Genomic DNA, 17,500 nt, shown 5'->3' with positions numbered 1-17,500 from the left:
GGAGGTTGAAGTTCTTCTTTCATTGTCTGTTTACTACCCCTCCAATATTTCATAAACCAAGCATTTTCACTCAGATAACCAAATAAAACTTTGATGTTTTCATTGAGGGCAGACCTGTATAACCTTAACTTCCAGTTATCTGGTTAACTGTTCAAACTGCATAGAAACTGAAAAAGAATAGTCCATGTTGGTTTCCATTTCTTCATCACTCCCTCCACCATCCTCATTTGATTGTTTGGAGCTTAGCCTGGGCAGCAAGCATCTGGAAGGACTGGCTTCTTGCAACTTGTTTGCTTTCCTTTTCCTGGGTGATTTTTTTGTGGATAGTCTGAAACGGTCATAAAGGCAGACGGATAATCCGTAGGGTGTTCAGGGGTTCTTCTCCACAATGGCAAATTATTAGAACAGACGAAAGTGTTTCCTCACTCATATGCATGCTCATACTCATACTTTATTTATCCTTGAGCCACAGGAGCTTGTTAGGATCCTAGCATTGACAGCTAATGCATTGCGTTTAAATTTCAGGTTCAATAAAAATAACAAATTAAAATTACTGTAACAAAATCTACATGCTAAGAATTGTAAGTACTATATGTAGATCAATCTGCAATTTTGCTTTTACAATGTACAGAGAAAATGGCACTTATAGCAAACAAGGTTAAGCGACTCACTTGGTAATTCATCATGGTAATTACCGGAAATGACGACTGTTGTATTTATCGTACATGCAGGCTGCAGTGCAGAAGTAACAATGTGCGTAATCCTTGACTTTCCAAATTCGGTGGTTAGATGTGCGAAAACATCCTTATTTAATTCACAGAGCAATAAATCTTATAGCCTCTTCTGGTTTCTGATTGACCTTCTCTACTTCAAATTTCCCACAAATTGATTAGAGCAGTGGCTGAAAGCTACTCTACAAGATCTGCCATTATGTTTCACACACTCAAGATTAAATTGAGAATAACTGTAATTTAGACTGCACCTATTGTAGGTGACATGGACTGACCACCTTTTTTGTCCTAGTGTCCAGACACCGTGTCAAATGCTTTCAGTGAGCTACAGTAATTTGAGTATCTAGGATTCATGCCAGTGAAGATGACTTCCAAGAGGATAGTGGAAATGAAGATGAATAAGATGATGATGACGATGATAAAATGCAGGAGACAGAACATAGGGATGACCCCAACTGGACTCCAGAAAGAATACAAGATGCTTATTACAAATTGGGAAAGGATGATTTCATCAACTGCAAAACAAAACTGTCCAGGTACTGTGTACAATAACCAACCACACCCAACTTCCTTGTATAAAAATTTAAGGCACACAACCACTTTCACCTAATGAAATAACACAACTGTGACAACCTCCTGTGAGGAAGCATAAGAGACAGTGCAGCTCAGGGTTTAGGGAACTTGCCTTGAGATCAGAACATCTGGTTCTGTTCACTAGTTGAAATTTGGTTGATGATCAAGATTTTGTGATTCTATTTCTTTTGAACTGGTATTTATTTGAAGAGGTGGCTGATTGTTTTAATGTATGGCAAGAGTTATAAACCCTAACCCTAGCAAAATACCCAAGTCTCAGCCAATTGTGATCATTAAAGACAACCTTGGTCACCTACATATATTGTTATTGCACAGCCTTTGAATGCACCATTTATTGCTTTATTTGGTTCATGTAATTAACAAGAACTATTCCTGTGCCAAGCTTGTCAATGGATATTCTGATAAACCTCACTAACTTTTGTAATGCCTTTTTTCTTTGTTTCATTTGTTTAATGGATGAATGTGGTCCTGATTGTTTTCTCTCCAGCTCGTACAGAAAAGAAGTACTTTTAACCCTTTCAGCCCCGATAGTGCCAAATGGCACTTATAGATTTTACTCTGTCTAACGCCAGACGATTTTACTCGTCAATGGGGAACCCCTCGGGGCTTAAAGGGTTAAGCTAACAGCATCCAAAAACTATGTCCCCGTTTAACCCTTTCAGCCCCGATAGTGCCAAATGGCACTTATAGATTTTACTCTGTCTAACGCCAGACGATTTTACTCGTCAATGGGGAACCCCTCGGGGCTTAAAGGGTTAAAAGAATAGTATCGGTAGATTTCTGTATCTTTCTCAATAGAATAGCATTAGTATTTTTGCACAAATATCCTAGAATTTAATATTTGTTTAGTATCTACTGGTATTTTTTTGCTTTGTTACTGTCTCCAATTAGCAGGTATGCTAAAGTACTTTGACACAAATAAAGTTATTGTAGGTTAACTTTAAACATTTTTTTACCATGAAAATGCCTCATTATTAGAGACCTCATCATTCAAAGACCAATATTTGATTTCAGTTAATTTACGTTGACATAATAACTGTAATTAGGAGGCAAAGAGCCACCTGGTGGATGCACTACTAATAAAGCCATCATCATCAATAAATAAATATCATTATTACCGGTATGTGGAACTAAGGAGAAAGTATGAAGATCTAGCACGAGAAATTAAGAAATTGTGGAAGATAAAGATGAATGTAGTGCCAGTAGTACATGTAGTCAGTGCTTTGGGGCTTGATATCAAAAGCCTCAAATATACTTCTCGAGAACACATGAATCCAAAACAGAGTGAGAAGGTTGCAAAAGCCTCCTGCCCTTGGGACAGCCACTATTCCACAACTGCCTTATGCACTAAACAATAAATACACCGATTCACTAATTACAGGAATCTCTCGTGTAAATAAATGTAACAGTTATGTGTAAGTACTATGATCATAATAAACCCCAGGGAATGCTGTGTTCCGGTAACAGTTTTTCTCCAGGCAAAAAAACATTAATGAAAGCTGTGGATATTTTACCTTTTTCAAGCAATTACATGTAATACATAACATTTATTTTTATTTTATTTCTTTATTTTTGCCATTTATCCTCGGAGACATTGGCATCCCATCGCAGATGAAGACTCTGGTTCCGATACAGATGCCATCAGAAATGAAAGTGATGTGGTGCCCCTATCTAGAAGGGTCAAGGTGCGGGGACACTGGGTTACCAGGAAAATTTACAGGCCAGAAATTGTCAAGTGCTATAATCAGTATATGGGAGGAGTAGATCTCTCTGACCAAATGACAGCAGTTAACAAATCCACTAAACAGAAGAGGCGGTACCGTCGTATTTTCCTCAAAATCGTCCTTCTTAGCATTTACAATGCTTACAGTACATTCTCAAGGGGCACAAGCACCAACACATTCCAGGAGCAAGAACAAAAAGAGATCTCTTGTCATTCAAGGAAGACCTATGTGTGCAACTGATTGGCAACTTCCCACAACAAAACAAGTCAACTGCTTCTAACAAAAGAAGTAGAAGAAGTGCAGACACTGGTGCTTGCACGTCTCACTAATGTTGGAACCTATTTTCCCTTCAAAGGGGAGGGGAAGAACCATGATTGTTGTGTGGTCTGTGAAAGACATCACTTCTCATCAATGAAAACAAGCCCAAAAAACCCCTCACCAAGACACAAGACAACTTTCAACTGCTGCCAGTGTGGTGTTTACTTGTGCACTGGGCAAGGAGGATCAAATTGTTTCTATGATTATCACACTAAAGAGGACTTTGCCAGCCAGGAACAACAAATGATACACTAGATCAGGAAATATTCAGTAGTAGAACAGTTTTATTTCATAATCATTCTTTACAGAGACAAAACCTTTTCTACATGCTGTCAGTTAAAGCATATTGCACAACGGTAAAATGATTTTAATTCTGTGCATCTGTGCAAATAAATGTGAAATGTCGGTTAAAGGTTATAGGGCAAAAAATGCCATTTGTTGTGGGATAAATCGTTTTGTTTATCACAGGTGTCCTATAAAAGTCTTCTTTTTAATGTTTGTGCATTGTTGAGAAAACATTGGTTGGACACAAGTTTTTAATAGGACCACATGTTGCTATTTTTACCAAAAAATACAGGTTTTCAAACTTTTAGAGGTTCTTGTTCATTCAGCTTTCATTTTTCAGTCCTGTAAATAGCACCAAATGAAAGATAATTTTCTAAGGATTAAAATAATGCTGGGTTGTTTTTTTACAAAAATACGTACTTCCTTCTCTTTGAAAATTGCAATTAAAGTAATGCATGTAAATTTGGGACACAGTGCCAAAGACACCTGGTGTTCCGGGCAGTTTAGAAGGTAGAATGACTGGTGGTGAAAGGGTTAATATTGGTGGATTTGCCCCATAGCAAGCTCACTCCACAGTTAACCAAGTTTGCATCCAAAGTACATGTAGATAACAAAATTACAAGACATGCTTGACAGTTAAATGCTTACATGTACATGTACAAGTAGTTATACTGATTTTTCTTTTGTACACTGTAGTAGCACTGTAGTAGACTTGCACAACACATGTCATATTAGAAAGCAAGCTGGCATCATTCAGATGGCTCTACAATTCAAAAGTGAGACTATGTCAATGTGTCCAAAGTAATTCCTGAATGTTAACAGATTAAAGGGCAGACTAAAAAGCCGTTTGTAAAGCTGCTAGGTACATACATGTACATTGTGTTATGTCTCACTCCATAAGAAAGCTACAATAGTTGGTATGGCCAACAATCTCAAACTCAATCTGTAGAGTATGGTGTCCCACAGGCTTCACTTTTAGGACCACAGTTGTACTCAACAGCATTTATGTCAATGACCTGCCTGACCATGTGACTGCTCGAAAACTTTATATGTATGCTCATGATACTACATGTACAATCTACTGTATTGCAAAACAATTTTATTCAATCTGTCATCTCCTCACAGAACATCGTTATGGAGCCCATTCTGTCATGGAGTTTAAGAACTTTCTTACTGGTTGTGCTTTAACCTCATGAAGTCCGTCGCTTCACTTTGATCGATCGTCACCACAAAATGGACTTTTATGTAATGCTATGCCCTTCTCTGCATGAGGAACGGTTGAACAACCCACAACAAAACATCTATCAGGCAATTAATTTCCAAAGAGACTGCCAAGGGAACAAAGCAAAAATGATCCTCCAAAAAAATTGAATTTGGCACACAGTTCCTGACATGACGCCACAGTGTATTCTGGAGCCAAGTCTTTTCTGCTGCTGTCTCCCGTCAACCTGATTGGGCGTGGCCAAAGCACAAACTTTGAAGCTTAATTTCGGGTCAAAAAGTGGCAGAATCAAAGAATTATTTTTGAGACATTTATCTACGCTTTATAGAGACGCCAAAACCATGAAAACCTTGTAAGCTGGATAGACACCTTAATTCTACCACCTGTCTGGGAGTTGTCATCAATGATCAATCAAACTGGAGGACACCCATAAGTCTTAGAAGCATTTCAATAGTAAAGTATGAGAAGGATGAACATTTTCCATCAAAATAATGTTCTTAATGATATTTATTTTCATACATTACCTATGCCATTAGTGCATGGGGAAATTACTGTCCCACCACTCAGCTTCACTTGTTAATCATATTCATGCTAGAGCATGTAGAATTATATATAAGATATCACCACATTGCTCACATTGAACTTAGTTTGTTGAAATTATTTTTATTAATTTGGACTGAGTGCTGTTGTGTTAGCTTTACCCTGTCATATTCAACATTATGTTATGTCAAAAGCTCATGTGCTGTACAATTCTAAATGGTGGACAAAGTCTTCCTGTGACTCCTACTACTACAGTCTGAGTCACAGTGTTTAGTTTACCTAAAATTAATGGCATAGGAATAGGTACCTCTTATCCTTGTTAAGTTAATTTGTTTAAACAAAGCATATACTATTACCTTCATTTGTTTGTCTGTATTGTCTATTTAGGTTTCATTATTAGTTTTTAAATAAAGTTGACTTATTCTATGAAACGAATAATTATGTTTGACAGGTCAGTTAATGACTGTTCCAGCCCTCCAACACTTTGTCATGGTCACGATACAGTAAATGCCTATACATAAGATGTCAAGGCTCAAAGTGTTTGCATCAGCTGATGATGAGGTGCATAAAATCCCAAAGCCAACTATCAAAGTTGATAGAAACTAATGGAGAGCAAGCAGTCTAGTTGTTTTAGCATAACCCACTGACCGACTTAGTTAACAAAAGATAAAATGTGAAGGGGAATCCATTTAAATTTTGTGAATTTTGTGAGGAAGTTATGTTCATGGGAGGGAAGTCTTGGCAGAATTCCCTGGAAACACTGAAACCAATATTTTAAGGTCAATTGGATTTTTGTTTTTGTTTTTTGTTTTTTGTTTTTGCAGCAAACAAAAAATATTTTAGCACCTTCAACCTTCTCTCTTGATCTCCACTCCACTTACCTCACCTTCTATTCCCTCTCTATTAAACCTGCTCTCCCAACATGCCAGCCCCTCTTCTTTTTATCTCCATGCGTACTTTGTGAGCCTTGAACCACAGACCTTTGGTTTTCCTTTGGATTCATGTCCTGGTGTCTTACCAGTGAGCTATGGAGACTTGAATGCAAGTTCCACTATTTTTTAATTACATGTACATTGCAGTGGTAATAAATTAGCTTAATTAAATTATTCAAATCAGACATTATGTTGGGCCCAGTCCTTCTCAATCCTGAAAGCAACTATGGCAGCTTGTGTTGATTCCACTTTGTTTCACACAAAATTGGAAGAGCTTAAACAGTCAAAGAAAAGAAAGTCCAGTAGCACTACAATATTTATTGACAATGACTTCTTTGATGCGAGCAAAAGATGGCTACAGACAGCACCTCAATCTTGACAAGCTCACAAAGCAGAAAATTGCAAGAAATCACTGGAGACTGACAGCAGAAGGAAAGGTTGTAACCACCTCAGATAATAAACTCATAGTTCCCAAGAGAGACATCTATGATTTGTATTATGTGAAGCCCACTCAGCAATTGCACATAGAGGAAGGGACAAAACAGAAAGATACATGTACATCAGACAATCCTTTGCAGGAATCTCTCAAGACATCATTAACTTGTTTGTTTCACTTTGTAAATCGCATCAGCAACAAAAAAGTATGACAAACCACTGGAAGAAACCAATTACCAATCCAATAAAAGCAATCCAATAAAAGCAAACCAGTTTCTTGCTCATGTACAGGTGGATCTCATTGACTTCCGCAATTTGCCTTGAGAATGTCAGTCGAGTCACAACTGGGTACTTCACGTTGTGGATCATTTTCAGTAAGTATTCATGGATGTTTGCTTTGAAAAGTAAGCAGACTGAACAGGTGGCAGTAACACTGACCAATTTGTTTTGGCTATTTGGTTTCTCATCAATATTGCACTCAGACAATGGGAATGAGTTTAAAAGCAAGACAATGAGTGAACTGTGCAGAAAACACGAGATTAAGCAGGTCCATGGGGCACCTCGAACACCATCAAAAAATGCAGTCTAGGGCTTTGTAATTTTGTCATCTTCAATAATTCATTTTGTATTACAATTGAAGTTAAGAACAAAACCTAGTGTTGTTATTATCCCAAGAATAAAAACTGTAATTCGCTAATCGTAATTTTTTTCCAAACTGTATTATTAAGGCAACAAGAAAAATGTACATGCAGTAAATAAAGTATTCCAAGTGGTCCTCACAGAACTACATGTAATTGATCATAAATTAATCTGCTGATAAATATGGCACATATTTTTCATATGTGCATGTGCACTATTAAGTCAAAATTTTTTGGTAGAACCCAAACTGTTTCCATTTTATAAGTTTGGCTTTGCTTTATAATTATGATTTTAAAGTACAAGACAAGACAAGGTTTGAAGGCCTGAATTGAATTTGTTAAATTAGCCTACAAGCAGTGTAAAGAACTTACTGTAGGATGATAACAAATTGATCTTACTGTAACATCAAATTAACCTAGGTTAGAAAAATTTGACCTAGGTGGAAACAAATTGACCTAAGGAACAAATTAACCTGCAATAGATACACTGTAGGTGAAGAGTACAATGTACAAAGTCAGCCCAGTCAAAATGTGCCGGCAGCCGGCTATTTGGACGCCTACTACGAAATGTCTGCCGCTTACTTCACACTTGTCAAACTTGTATTCAGGACGAAGTTGTTCAAGTTGTTGTTCATCACTGTAAATTTCAAATTATACTTACAAAGTATTATCATTTTTCTTACTATGTTGTCCCTTTAATCACTACATTTCGGCTGCATACTGCTAGCCTTCATCCTTTCTCAGGCTATAAGGTCTCTTCTAAAGTTCTAGTTCAAATTGTAAAAAAATACATCACGTAACCCCACGCCGCACACAATCGCTTCTGCCGGTCACGATTGTTGGAAGTACAAACAAAATGGCATCCAAACGATCTCGTGACATTGGCGCAGGGACTCCACATATTTCTAAAATTTTCCGTAAGGTATCAGGTATGTAGCCCCAGAAACCCATAGCTTTGCATTGAGAAGAGTCTAATTGAAATCGATTGAAATTTTAATTTTTTCTCACTTTCACAGTTGAGAAGTACTTGCTTGTACTATAGTTATCCTTTTTTTCCAATAATGCTTCTGGTGGAATATAACTTCAATTTGAAAATTGAAGGTCTTGTGCGACTCTTTATTACTGCTATCTTAATGCTATCTAATAGGGGCTCAGTTTACCCTAAAATGCACCAGATGCAACCATTTGAAGCCAATATTTTCAAAATTTTCCGGGGGAGCATGCCCCCGGACCCCCCTATCATCCAAATCCTTTGGCCTCGTTTGCCTGTTACGATAGCCAGCTTGCCTACTACTCAAGAACATTTTGACTGGGCTGCAAAGTAGGGAAGGAGTATCACGGAAAGGCTGAAGGGATGCAATGCAAGTGTGGTTAATCTTTGGGGGAGCAACAAAGCCCACACATGTACGTATTGCACACCTATTTTTATAGTAAGTCCCAAAGTTTACTGAATTTGGAAGAAATTCAGTAAGTTATAGGGGTCCAGTTATCCGGAGCTCTTGAATAGTTTCGATATATATTCTTTTATATTATAGGAAAGAAATCTTTGATGTCACCTATTTCCATTAAGGTGGTCTTTTGTTCTTGTGGTTGGTACATTTGAATAACAAAAGCAATGTTTGTAAACAGATATCTTAACCCTTTCGCCTCTAAACCAGCTATACTATACTACCATACTTGTCAATGGGGAACCCCCAGGAGTCAATGTGTTAAAGGGCCCATAACCTAAAAAGTTTTATTTTCCTATTTGAAAGTCCATATTAAAAAATGAACTTTGGCGAAAGAATTTTTCAATTCCAGCAAGAGGCGAATTTTCTACAATTTTTTCAATCCTACTTTTATTTGGTACACCCCTTCTGCTGGTCAGGACCTCACGGGCTCGCTGTGACGTAGATTAAGGAATGCTCGTTGGTGTGGGTCTTATCTCTTCTTAGACTTACTAATCAATGCCAAGGTATTGCTCAGCGACCATTTTTGGTATTTTTCAGTCAACAAAAAAATCAATCATGCCTATATTTATCATCAAGGAAAGTGCCTCTGAATCTGGAAGTGCATAACTGGCGATTTAAAAAAAAAAAGAATTTGAGGCGAGTCGTTGCCGGTCTCAACGAGTCAGCCAGCGCTAGCACTGAAACCCAGAACTACACGGAACCCTACGCGGAAGAACCATTAGCAGACGAGGAATGGCTACGAAATTACAGAAAAGAACAAGAGGATAAGGAAGGTCTCGTGAGGGAATTAAAGTCAACGCTTATGTCTGTTCCTGTAAGCAAATCTCATCCGCCTTCAACGATCTTTTCATTTTGCTGTCCATACAATACTGAAAGTCATACTCTTTGAAGTGAATCTACCACAGTGAAGAAGTTTTACCGGGCTTCTTTTTACCAAGACAAAATCTGCAGCCATTTTTCCTTCTTTTTTGAGGTATTGCGTTTTGCGAGTCGAAGGATTCCTACGTATACTTATTCTTTTTTTAGGATCAGCTGTGTTGTTACATCGAGTGGTTACGCATCTTTTAGGCATTTTCAAGGGAATTATTCTTGATACTGTTTAATTATCGCTATTCCTTTTTCACTTGAGGTCACATGTTCCTTAATCTACGTCACAGGAGTATTGTGACCGGGAAGAATCGATAGAAGACTAAGGCGAATGGTGAGCCAAAATGGCGGCAAATTTGAACGTTTTCTAATTTCATTTTCAAATTGCGTTTTGGGAAAATCGCAATTTTTTTTCATGAAACGTCTACGAGATATGGGAAGATTCAGATGACTAAGTGAGAAAAATTAGGTTATGGGCACTTTAATCACTCACTAAAAACTATGCGCCATTAATATTATTTTATCTCGTCATCACTGCCCAGGGATCCCATGAGATAGCTAGGCGCATGCGCATAATCAGTGCTTTTGGCGCGCGAAATCAGTTTTGCAGCTTTAGATTTGCGGATAGAAATTTCGCTTGTTTTTTAGCCTATTCCACTCTTTTCTCAGGAAAATAGTTGGCCAGTCGATTTCTTACATAGGCAGCTATGTCGGTAACGACGGAAGATAGCTCAACAACACCCTCGGTCTCAGAACTCCGGGAGTTTGTTCCGGACGGCAGCAACAGCTTGGCGCTCGTTCTCCAAAATCTTACCACCACGTTGTCTCAGTTAAGCGAGGCTTCTCAGGCACAAACAGCAGTATTGGCGGACCTAAAGGAAGATATCTTCCTCCAAGATGATGCAGCCGGGCCAAATCCCGACAGACCAGCCGATTCACTGGACATCACTCAGATCACAGCAGTAGTGAATGACTGCACGCGCGATTCAGGCGCGAACACAAACGCATCAAACAACATGGCTTCTGACACTCGCTCCGACTCGGAGCCTCACGGCCATAACAGCATCGTAGATAGCCTGACCCAGGCTTACCTACCCAACACGAAAACATCCCCGGCCATCGAGGCAAAGATTGCTACCCTCGTCGACAACATGCTCTTTGGTGGCCTCTCTACCGACACGGTCAAAGAGAGCGCCGACAAATATTCACCACCGGAGAATGTCAGTCGTCTTAACGTCACCAGTGTCAATGAAGAGGTGTGGGATTTGCTCCCCCGTCGGAGTCGAACGGTGGATTTAGCATTCCAAAAAGTACAGGAATTTTTGTTGCCTGGCTTATCTGCGCTGTGTACTTTGAGTGGCAAGCTTGTTAGCTCCATTCAATCTGGCGACACGCCAAATACGAGAGAAACTCTCACGGTTATCATGGATAGCATTGCTCTTTTGTGCAATACGCACCACAAGTTGAACATGAAGAGACGGGAATTAATTAAACCCGAGTTAAATCCGCCTTACACTCGACTCTGCAAGGAAGAGATTAAAACAACATCTAAGTTGTTTGGAGATGATCTCTCTAAACATTTAAAAGATATGGCGGAACTGAAAAAAGCGGGGATACAGATGCAAAAACCCTCAAGTACCAGCACATCATCCCAGGGCTACAAGGCTCCTAAACAAAGGTTTAACAGACCACATTTTGCAAAGCCATATGCTAGGGCACATGGGCAATTCACCACACAGAAGGCAAATTCCCAAAGGCATTTTTTAGCCAACAGCCGGGCACCAAGGGGTGCCCACACCAAACAACACACCCCAATCCGGAAGGATCAATGAAAGACAAGGTGAGGGAAAAAGTCCCATCTATTGTGAATGCAGAATTGCTATCCCAGCTGGTCCTTAACTTTAAAGCAGGTTGTGTTAAGGAGCACATAACAAACTGGAAAGCAGTTACTACTGATCCTGTTATTCTTGATGCCATCCAGCATCATCACATAGAGTTTGAGGGGCATTGTAGACCTGTGCAGGCTACCCAACCCAGACAAATTATTTTTTCGTCTGCGGACAAAGACCTTGAAATAGCCAAACTCCTCACAAAAGGGGTTATAGAACCATCTAAGCCCAGTGATGGAGACTTTATCTCTACCATATTTGTGAGACCCAAAAAGGATGGTAGCCATAGGCTTATTTTGAACTTAAAACCCCTCAACGAGTTTGTGGCATACTATCATTTCAAAATGGATACCATCCATGCCGCCCTCAAACTCATGCGACCAGGATGCTTTATGGCGTCAGTGGATCTTAAGGATGCATATTATTCTATTCCTATTTCAGTAGAGGATCGTAATTTTCTCAAGTTTGAATGGCAAGGCAATTATTTTCGATTTACCTGCCTTCCAAATGGGTTAGCATCTGCCCCACGATTGTTTACCAAAGTGTTGAAGCCAATCTATGCTCACCTCAGATCCCTAGGGCATTTCTGCATGGGACACATTGATGACTCTTTTCTCATGGGTCACACTTATACCTCCTGCGGGGAAAACATTTGGGAGACAACAAATACGTTTCTCAAATTAGGGTTTGTCATCCACCCTACTAAGTCAGTGCTCATACCCACGCAAGAATTGGAGTTTCTTGGATTTTTGCTGAATAGCAACTCAATGACTATACGCCTTCCACCCAGGAAAGCTATTATTGTTAAACAGGCCTGTGAGAACCTTCTAAATCAGAGCAATCCTACTATTAGGGAGGTTGCTCGGGTCATAGGGCTGTTGGTATCCAGTCTTCCAGGAGTGCAGTTTGGCGAGTTGCACTACAGACATTTAGAACGTAATAAGATTTCAGCTTTAACAATTAACAAGGGTGATTATGATGCACTCATGAGCTTGAGTGCAAAGGCCAGATCAGAATTGCACTGGTGGGTGATCAACGTGAATACAGCATTTAAAAATATAATCCAAACCAACCCTGACTTAACCCTCACTACTGATGCCTCTAACACAGGGTGGGGGGCAATGTGTGAAGAACAGCAGACTGGAGGACTTTGGAGTGCTAAAGAACACTCTTTCCACATCAATTATTTAGAAATGAAAGCAGTTTTGTTTGGCTTGCAATCTTTGTGTAGTGACTTAACAGATAAACACATAAGGATCCAGTCAGATAATACTACTACAGTGTCGTACATCAATGCTATGGGAGGCATTAAGTCGAATGACTGCAATGACATGGCATTGCAGATTTGGCAGTGGGCTAATAGCAGGAATATTTGGCTTAGCTCATGCCACATCCCAGGCGTTACTAACGTAGTTGCTGACCAAGAATCCAGGAATTTTGATGGCTCCACAGAATGGTCCCTAAATACGAAAGTGTTTGAAGATATCAACAATATATGGGGCCCTTTCCAAATTGACCTGTTTGCATCCAGGCTAAATTTTAAGGTTCAGGACTATGTTTCGTGGAAGCCAGATCCTGGAGCAAAGTTTGTGAACGCTTTTCATATGAATTGGGCTAACTCATATTTTTACTGTTTTCCTCCTTTCAGTGTAATTGCCTCATGCCTGCAGAAAATAGAATTCCACGAGGCAACAGGAGTGATACTGATCCCTCTTTGGCAAACCCAGCCATGGTTCACAACATTGTTACACCTTCTGATAGACAGACCTCTCCTTCTCCCCCAATCCACCAATCTACTAACACAACCTCACAGCGGTGCTCTACACCCCTTACGAAAGCGACTTCGCCTGTTGGCTTGCAGAGTCTCCGGCAAGGCTTCCTCCAGAGCAACTTTTCAGGGAAAGCTACAGAAATTATCTTACACTCCTGGTCCGTTGGAACACAGAAGCAATACCAACCATACCTCAGGCGATGGTTTGAGTTTTGTGGTGAACAACAAGTTTCTCCCTATAGCCCATCTGTGACTTCTGTGCTGGATTTTTTAGTTCGACTTCATGAACAAGGTTTAACGTACACAACACTAAATACAGCCAGAAGTGCTATATCAGCACTCACTGTATCTTCAGACAGGACACCTATTGGGAGTCACCCAATAGTATCAAGATTCATGAAAGGGATCTATAAATGTACACCACCTATGCCTCGATATCAATCCACTTGGGATGTGCAGCCAGTTTTGTCATATCTTTCAGGATTAAGCCCTATGGAGAAGTTAGATCTCAAGACACTGACTCTGAAAGTAACAATGCTAGTTGCCCTGGTCTCCGCACAGAGGAGCCAGACTTTGCATATGCTTAATATTAACTTCATGAAAGATACATCTTCATGTTTTGAGTTTGTTTTACCCGCTCACGTTAAACAAAGTAGGCCTGGCTATCAGCCACCGTCAGTGATGTTGCATGCATACCCTCATGACAAGTCCCTCTGTGTTTATTCATACCTAACGGAATACCTTAAACGGACCCAGCCCTTGAGAGGAAAAGAAACTCAGTTATTTCTTAGCTTCACCAGACCACACAAAGCAATTTCAAAGGAAACTTTGTCAAGATGGATTCGAACTGTTATGTATTCTGCTGGAATTGATGTTGCATCATTCAAACCACACAGCACTCGGTGTGCCTCCACTTCCAAAGCCAAGGCAGCATGTCTTCCAATGGACGAGATTTTGCGCACGGCAGGGTGGTCCTCGTCTAGATCTTTTGATCGATTCTACGATAAACCAGTCCAATCCACAACCTTTGCATCAGCAGTACTACAATGAGTAACTTCTAACGAAGTCCTGTCCATTCATGTGGACTTGTTTTTTCCCGGGAGGAGAAATCTCCCGATTATTTGTACACACATTTTTTTATCTGGCCAGTAGGTCATTTGAGGCCATGTTATATTGGGTGTAGTTGTTATATGTAACACCCCACTGTTTGCTTTGTTGTAGACTTGTTAATCTGAGCGTTTCTATTTCTTATTTCCATTAAAAGAAGTTCTTATTTTACTGTATTCTGCAGTCTATTTGTCCTCATGTGACTGTCTTGTCTTTGAAATCTCATGGGATCCCTGGGCAGTGATGACGAGATAGAATTAAAAAATTAAACGAGACTTACCTGTAAGTTGAAGTTTGATTGGAATTCTATCGAGTCATCAAACTGCACCAAGGGATCACATGCCCACCGCAGCATGTTTACCTCACATTTCACCCTCCCAGACTGGGTATGGTTTTTTGAGGACCTTTGTATTCTACTAACCTGGTGTCAATTGCGACACTCACATTCGGCTGTGAATACTGATTATGCGCATGCGCCTAGCTATCTCATGTGATCCCTTGGTGCAGTTTGATGACTCGATAGAATTCCAATCAAACTTCAACTTACAGGTAAGTCTCGTTTAATTTTTTAATTTTATTGTAGATCCACCTTAACGTAACCGGAATGATCTCCGTACAGGTCCCTACTTCATTATGCATGCAGAATATATTAATTATTCACTCGCGCTATTGTTTTCTAGAACAATGCGTATACCCAAGGGAATCGAATATATACATGGCTAATTTGTACTTACGGGATGATCAAAAGTGGATCTCATTCTCTCTCTCTCGCTCGCTCCCTCTCTTTTTTCACCCTCTCTCTTTTCTTTGCCCTTTTTGCTCACAACGTCTCTCTTTCTTTTCGTCCCAGCTTTCCTCTTTCGATTCCTTTGTCCTGTCTGTCTTCTCCAGATCCCGCTCGGCTTTTTCTGTCCTTTTTTCGAAGTCTCTCGCAGTCTGCCTTGAACTCCGTACCACTGTAAACCTCTGGATTACTTGTACCTCTTCTAGACCACTGAGCTAACGTGTCAAGTTGCTAATTCACACCTTGATAATGATATTTCTTTGGAATTCTGGACGACAATTTACATAACAATGATAAGTAATTATATACGTGTGCCGTGCCGACCACCAATAAATGCACTGATTTTGCTTCTTTTGAAACAACGTCACCCCTTAATAATGCTAACCGTAACCCTTTAGGCTTAAGGTTCAACCCAGTAAAATTCTTTTGGAGGTTAATCGAGTATATCTGTGAATGTCTGAATTGCTTGTTTTTTTCATCCCCCGTGCTGCACACTTAAAAGAACACTGCACGGAAGAGTATACCTCCTTGTGATTGGGGCATCCTATCTGGGAAATTTTTTATGCACGATTTATTGCAATATAAAATCTTTGAGTTGACGTTAACCCCTCTTTTTCATCAAACTGTGAATTTTGAAACTTAAATATGGCCGCCTCTCAAGAATCAAATATAAACTTATGGAAACTATCCCGACTTTTAGCCGATCACGAGCGGTGCATAGAGTGGTGCAAAGAGCACAATCTACTCTCGTCGTCAATGAAATGCCCTAAACCTGAGTGCGGAAACGCACTCAAATGGCAAAGACGAACTGCATCGGGGGATGGATTTGTTTGGCGATGCTCTAGAAAAAACTGCAATGGACAAGCTTCAATCCGCCAGAAGTCATGGTTTTCTGGTAGTAAGCTTTCCCTTGAAAAAATATTAGCCCTAACTTACGCTTGGGCGCATAAATTCACCACAACACAAGCAGTGCACGAAACTGCGTTAGATGAAGAAACCACCTCGACAGAAACGGTGATAGATTGGTATAACTATTGCCGGGAGGTTTGTGCAGATAGAATAATGAAACAACATGCGAGGCCAATAGGCGGTCCTGGTACAACTGTTGAGATTGACGAGTCCAAGTTTGGCAAGATGAAGTATCACAAAGGTCGCTACATCGAAGGACAGTGGGTCTTTGGTGGCATTTGCCAGGAAACTAAGGCCTGCTTCCTTGTCCCGGTAGAGCGCAGGGATAAAGAGACACTCTTGCCAATTATCCGCGCTCAAATATTGCCGGGAACACACGTGATGAGCGACATGTGGAAAGCTTACGATTGCCTGCAAGACGAGGGCTATCATCATCTCAGAGTTAACCATCGCCTAAACTTCGTTGACCCAGACACGCTTGCCCACACGCAGCGCATTGAAAATACATGGTGGAGAGTAAAACAAAGTATGCCTCGTACAGGAACATCCGTGGATCTGTTTGAAAGCTACCTACAGGAGTGGTTGTGGTGTCAGCAAAACAAAAGTGATCCATTGGGAAACATCATTGAGCATATCGCTGATTTGTACAATGTGCGATAAAGAGCCCTCTCTATGCACTGCTCGTGATTCGGCGAAAAGAGCCATACATTATACAGGAAAGAAAACAAACCCTCACTTTGCAGTGCTTTGGTGAATTGACAAAGAAACGAAGGACAATTTTAAGAGCAAAAAGAAGGTAGGCATTCAATTTCTGCAAACTTTTATTTGGTCCGTTTGTTTTGTACATGAGAATCTGAACCGTATTTGTACAAAGATTTCTTAAAATTCCACTTCTTTCGCTTATTTTAAAATTGACAAATGGCTAAAATTGCTAGAAAAGTGCAAAAATTAAGTTGAAAATGTTTGATTTTCCGTATTTCAGTCAAAAATTTTACCGATTTTCTTTAAGTCCATAGACTTAGAAAAAAAACCTCTAAGAAGACCAAACAAAGCGCTACACTCCCAAAGGGCGTCTATTGTTATCGCTATTGTTACTGGGTTGCCCTATGGGAAACCCAGTCGGAAAATAGGTAGATTTCCGTTTTAGTATTTTTTTCCGTGTCGGTAAAAGTCTTGCCTGTTACTCCCCTGGTGAGTGGTGTCTTTGTGCATAGAGCCTTCTGCGCGTATTTTCTTAGGATCGAGAGGGTAGTGGAACTGCGTAGATTTCTCTGGTGGACACAGTAGAATCATTAACTTAGCC

The 17,500-nt window shown here is 40.0% G+C and overlaps 4 protein-coding genes across 4 annotated transcripts in view; all 4 read left to right on the top strand.

Moving 5' to 3' along the window:
* The first annotated feature begins 10,265 nt into the window (after positions 1-10,265).
* LOC138055352 (uncharacterized) lies at positions 10,266-11,569 on the top strand. The gene has a single exon (XM_068901312.1). It carries the CDS (start codon positions 10,445-10,447, stop codon positions 11,567-11,569), a length of 1,125 nt encoding a protein of 374 aa, XP_068757413.1. The 5' UTR covers positions 10,266-10,444.
* LOC138055351 (uncharacterized) lies at positions 11,566-14,447 on the top strand. The gene is made up of 2 exons (XM_068901311.1): positions 11,566-13,215; positions 13,275-14,447. Exons 1-2 carry the CDS (start codon positions 11,566-11,568, stop codon positions 14,445-14,447), a joined length of 2,823 nt encoding a protein of 940 aa, XP_068757412.1.
* Positions 14,448-15,933: 1,486 nt separating this feature from the next.
* On the top strand, positions 15,934-16,857 carry LOC138055350 (uncharacterized). The gene has a single exon (XM_068901310.1). The coding sequence runs from the start codon at positions 15,934-15,936 to the stop codon at positions 16,855-16,857; it is 924 nt and encodes a 307-aa protein (XP_068757411.1).
* A 99-nt stretch (positions 16,858-16,956) lies between these two features.
* The window catches only part of LOC138057969 (uncharacterized), a 20,907-nt gene continuing 20,363 nt past the window's right edge, over positions 16,957-17,500 (top strand). The window contains exon 1 of the mRNA XM_068903872.1: positions 16,957-16,993. The gene's annotated coding sequence lies outside the window, so the exon portion shown is untranslated. The remainder of the gene's footprint in view (positions 16,994-17,500) is intronic.

The sequence above is a fragment of the Montipora capricornis genome, chromosome 7 (assembly GCF_036669925.1).
Source record: "Montipora capricornis isolate CH-2021 chromosome 7, ASM3666992v2, whole genome shotgun sequence".
In the NCBI taxonomy this organism is placed as follows: domain Eukaryota; kingdom Metazoa; phylum Cnidaria; class Anthozoa; order Scleractinia; family Acroporidae; genus Montipora; species Montipora capricornis.
Note: the sequence above shows the minus strand (reverse complement) of the source record. Positions and strands in the feature narration are given on the sequence as shown.

Coding starts and splice junctions, on each gene's coding strand:
- LOC138055350 (XM_068901310.1), top strand. CDS start 15,934: ATGGCCGCCTCTCAAGAATCAAATATAAACTTATGGAAACTATCCCGA.
- LOC138055351 (XM_068901311.1), top strand. CDS start 11,566: ATGAAAGACAAGGTGAGGGAAAAAGTCCCATCTATTGTGAATGCAGAA. Junction 13,216..13,274: donor CAGATCCTGGAGCAAAGTTT/GTGAACGCTTTT, acceptor TCCTCCTTTCAG/TGTAATTGCCTCATGCCTGC.
- LOC138055352 (XM_068901312.1), top strand. CDS start 10,445: ATGTCGGTAACGACGGAAGATAGCTCAACAACACCCTCGGTCTCAGAA.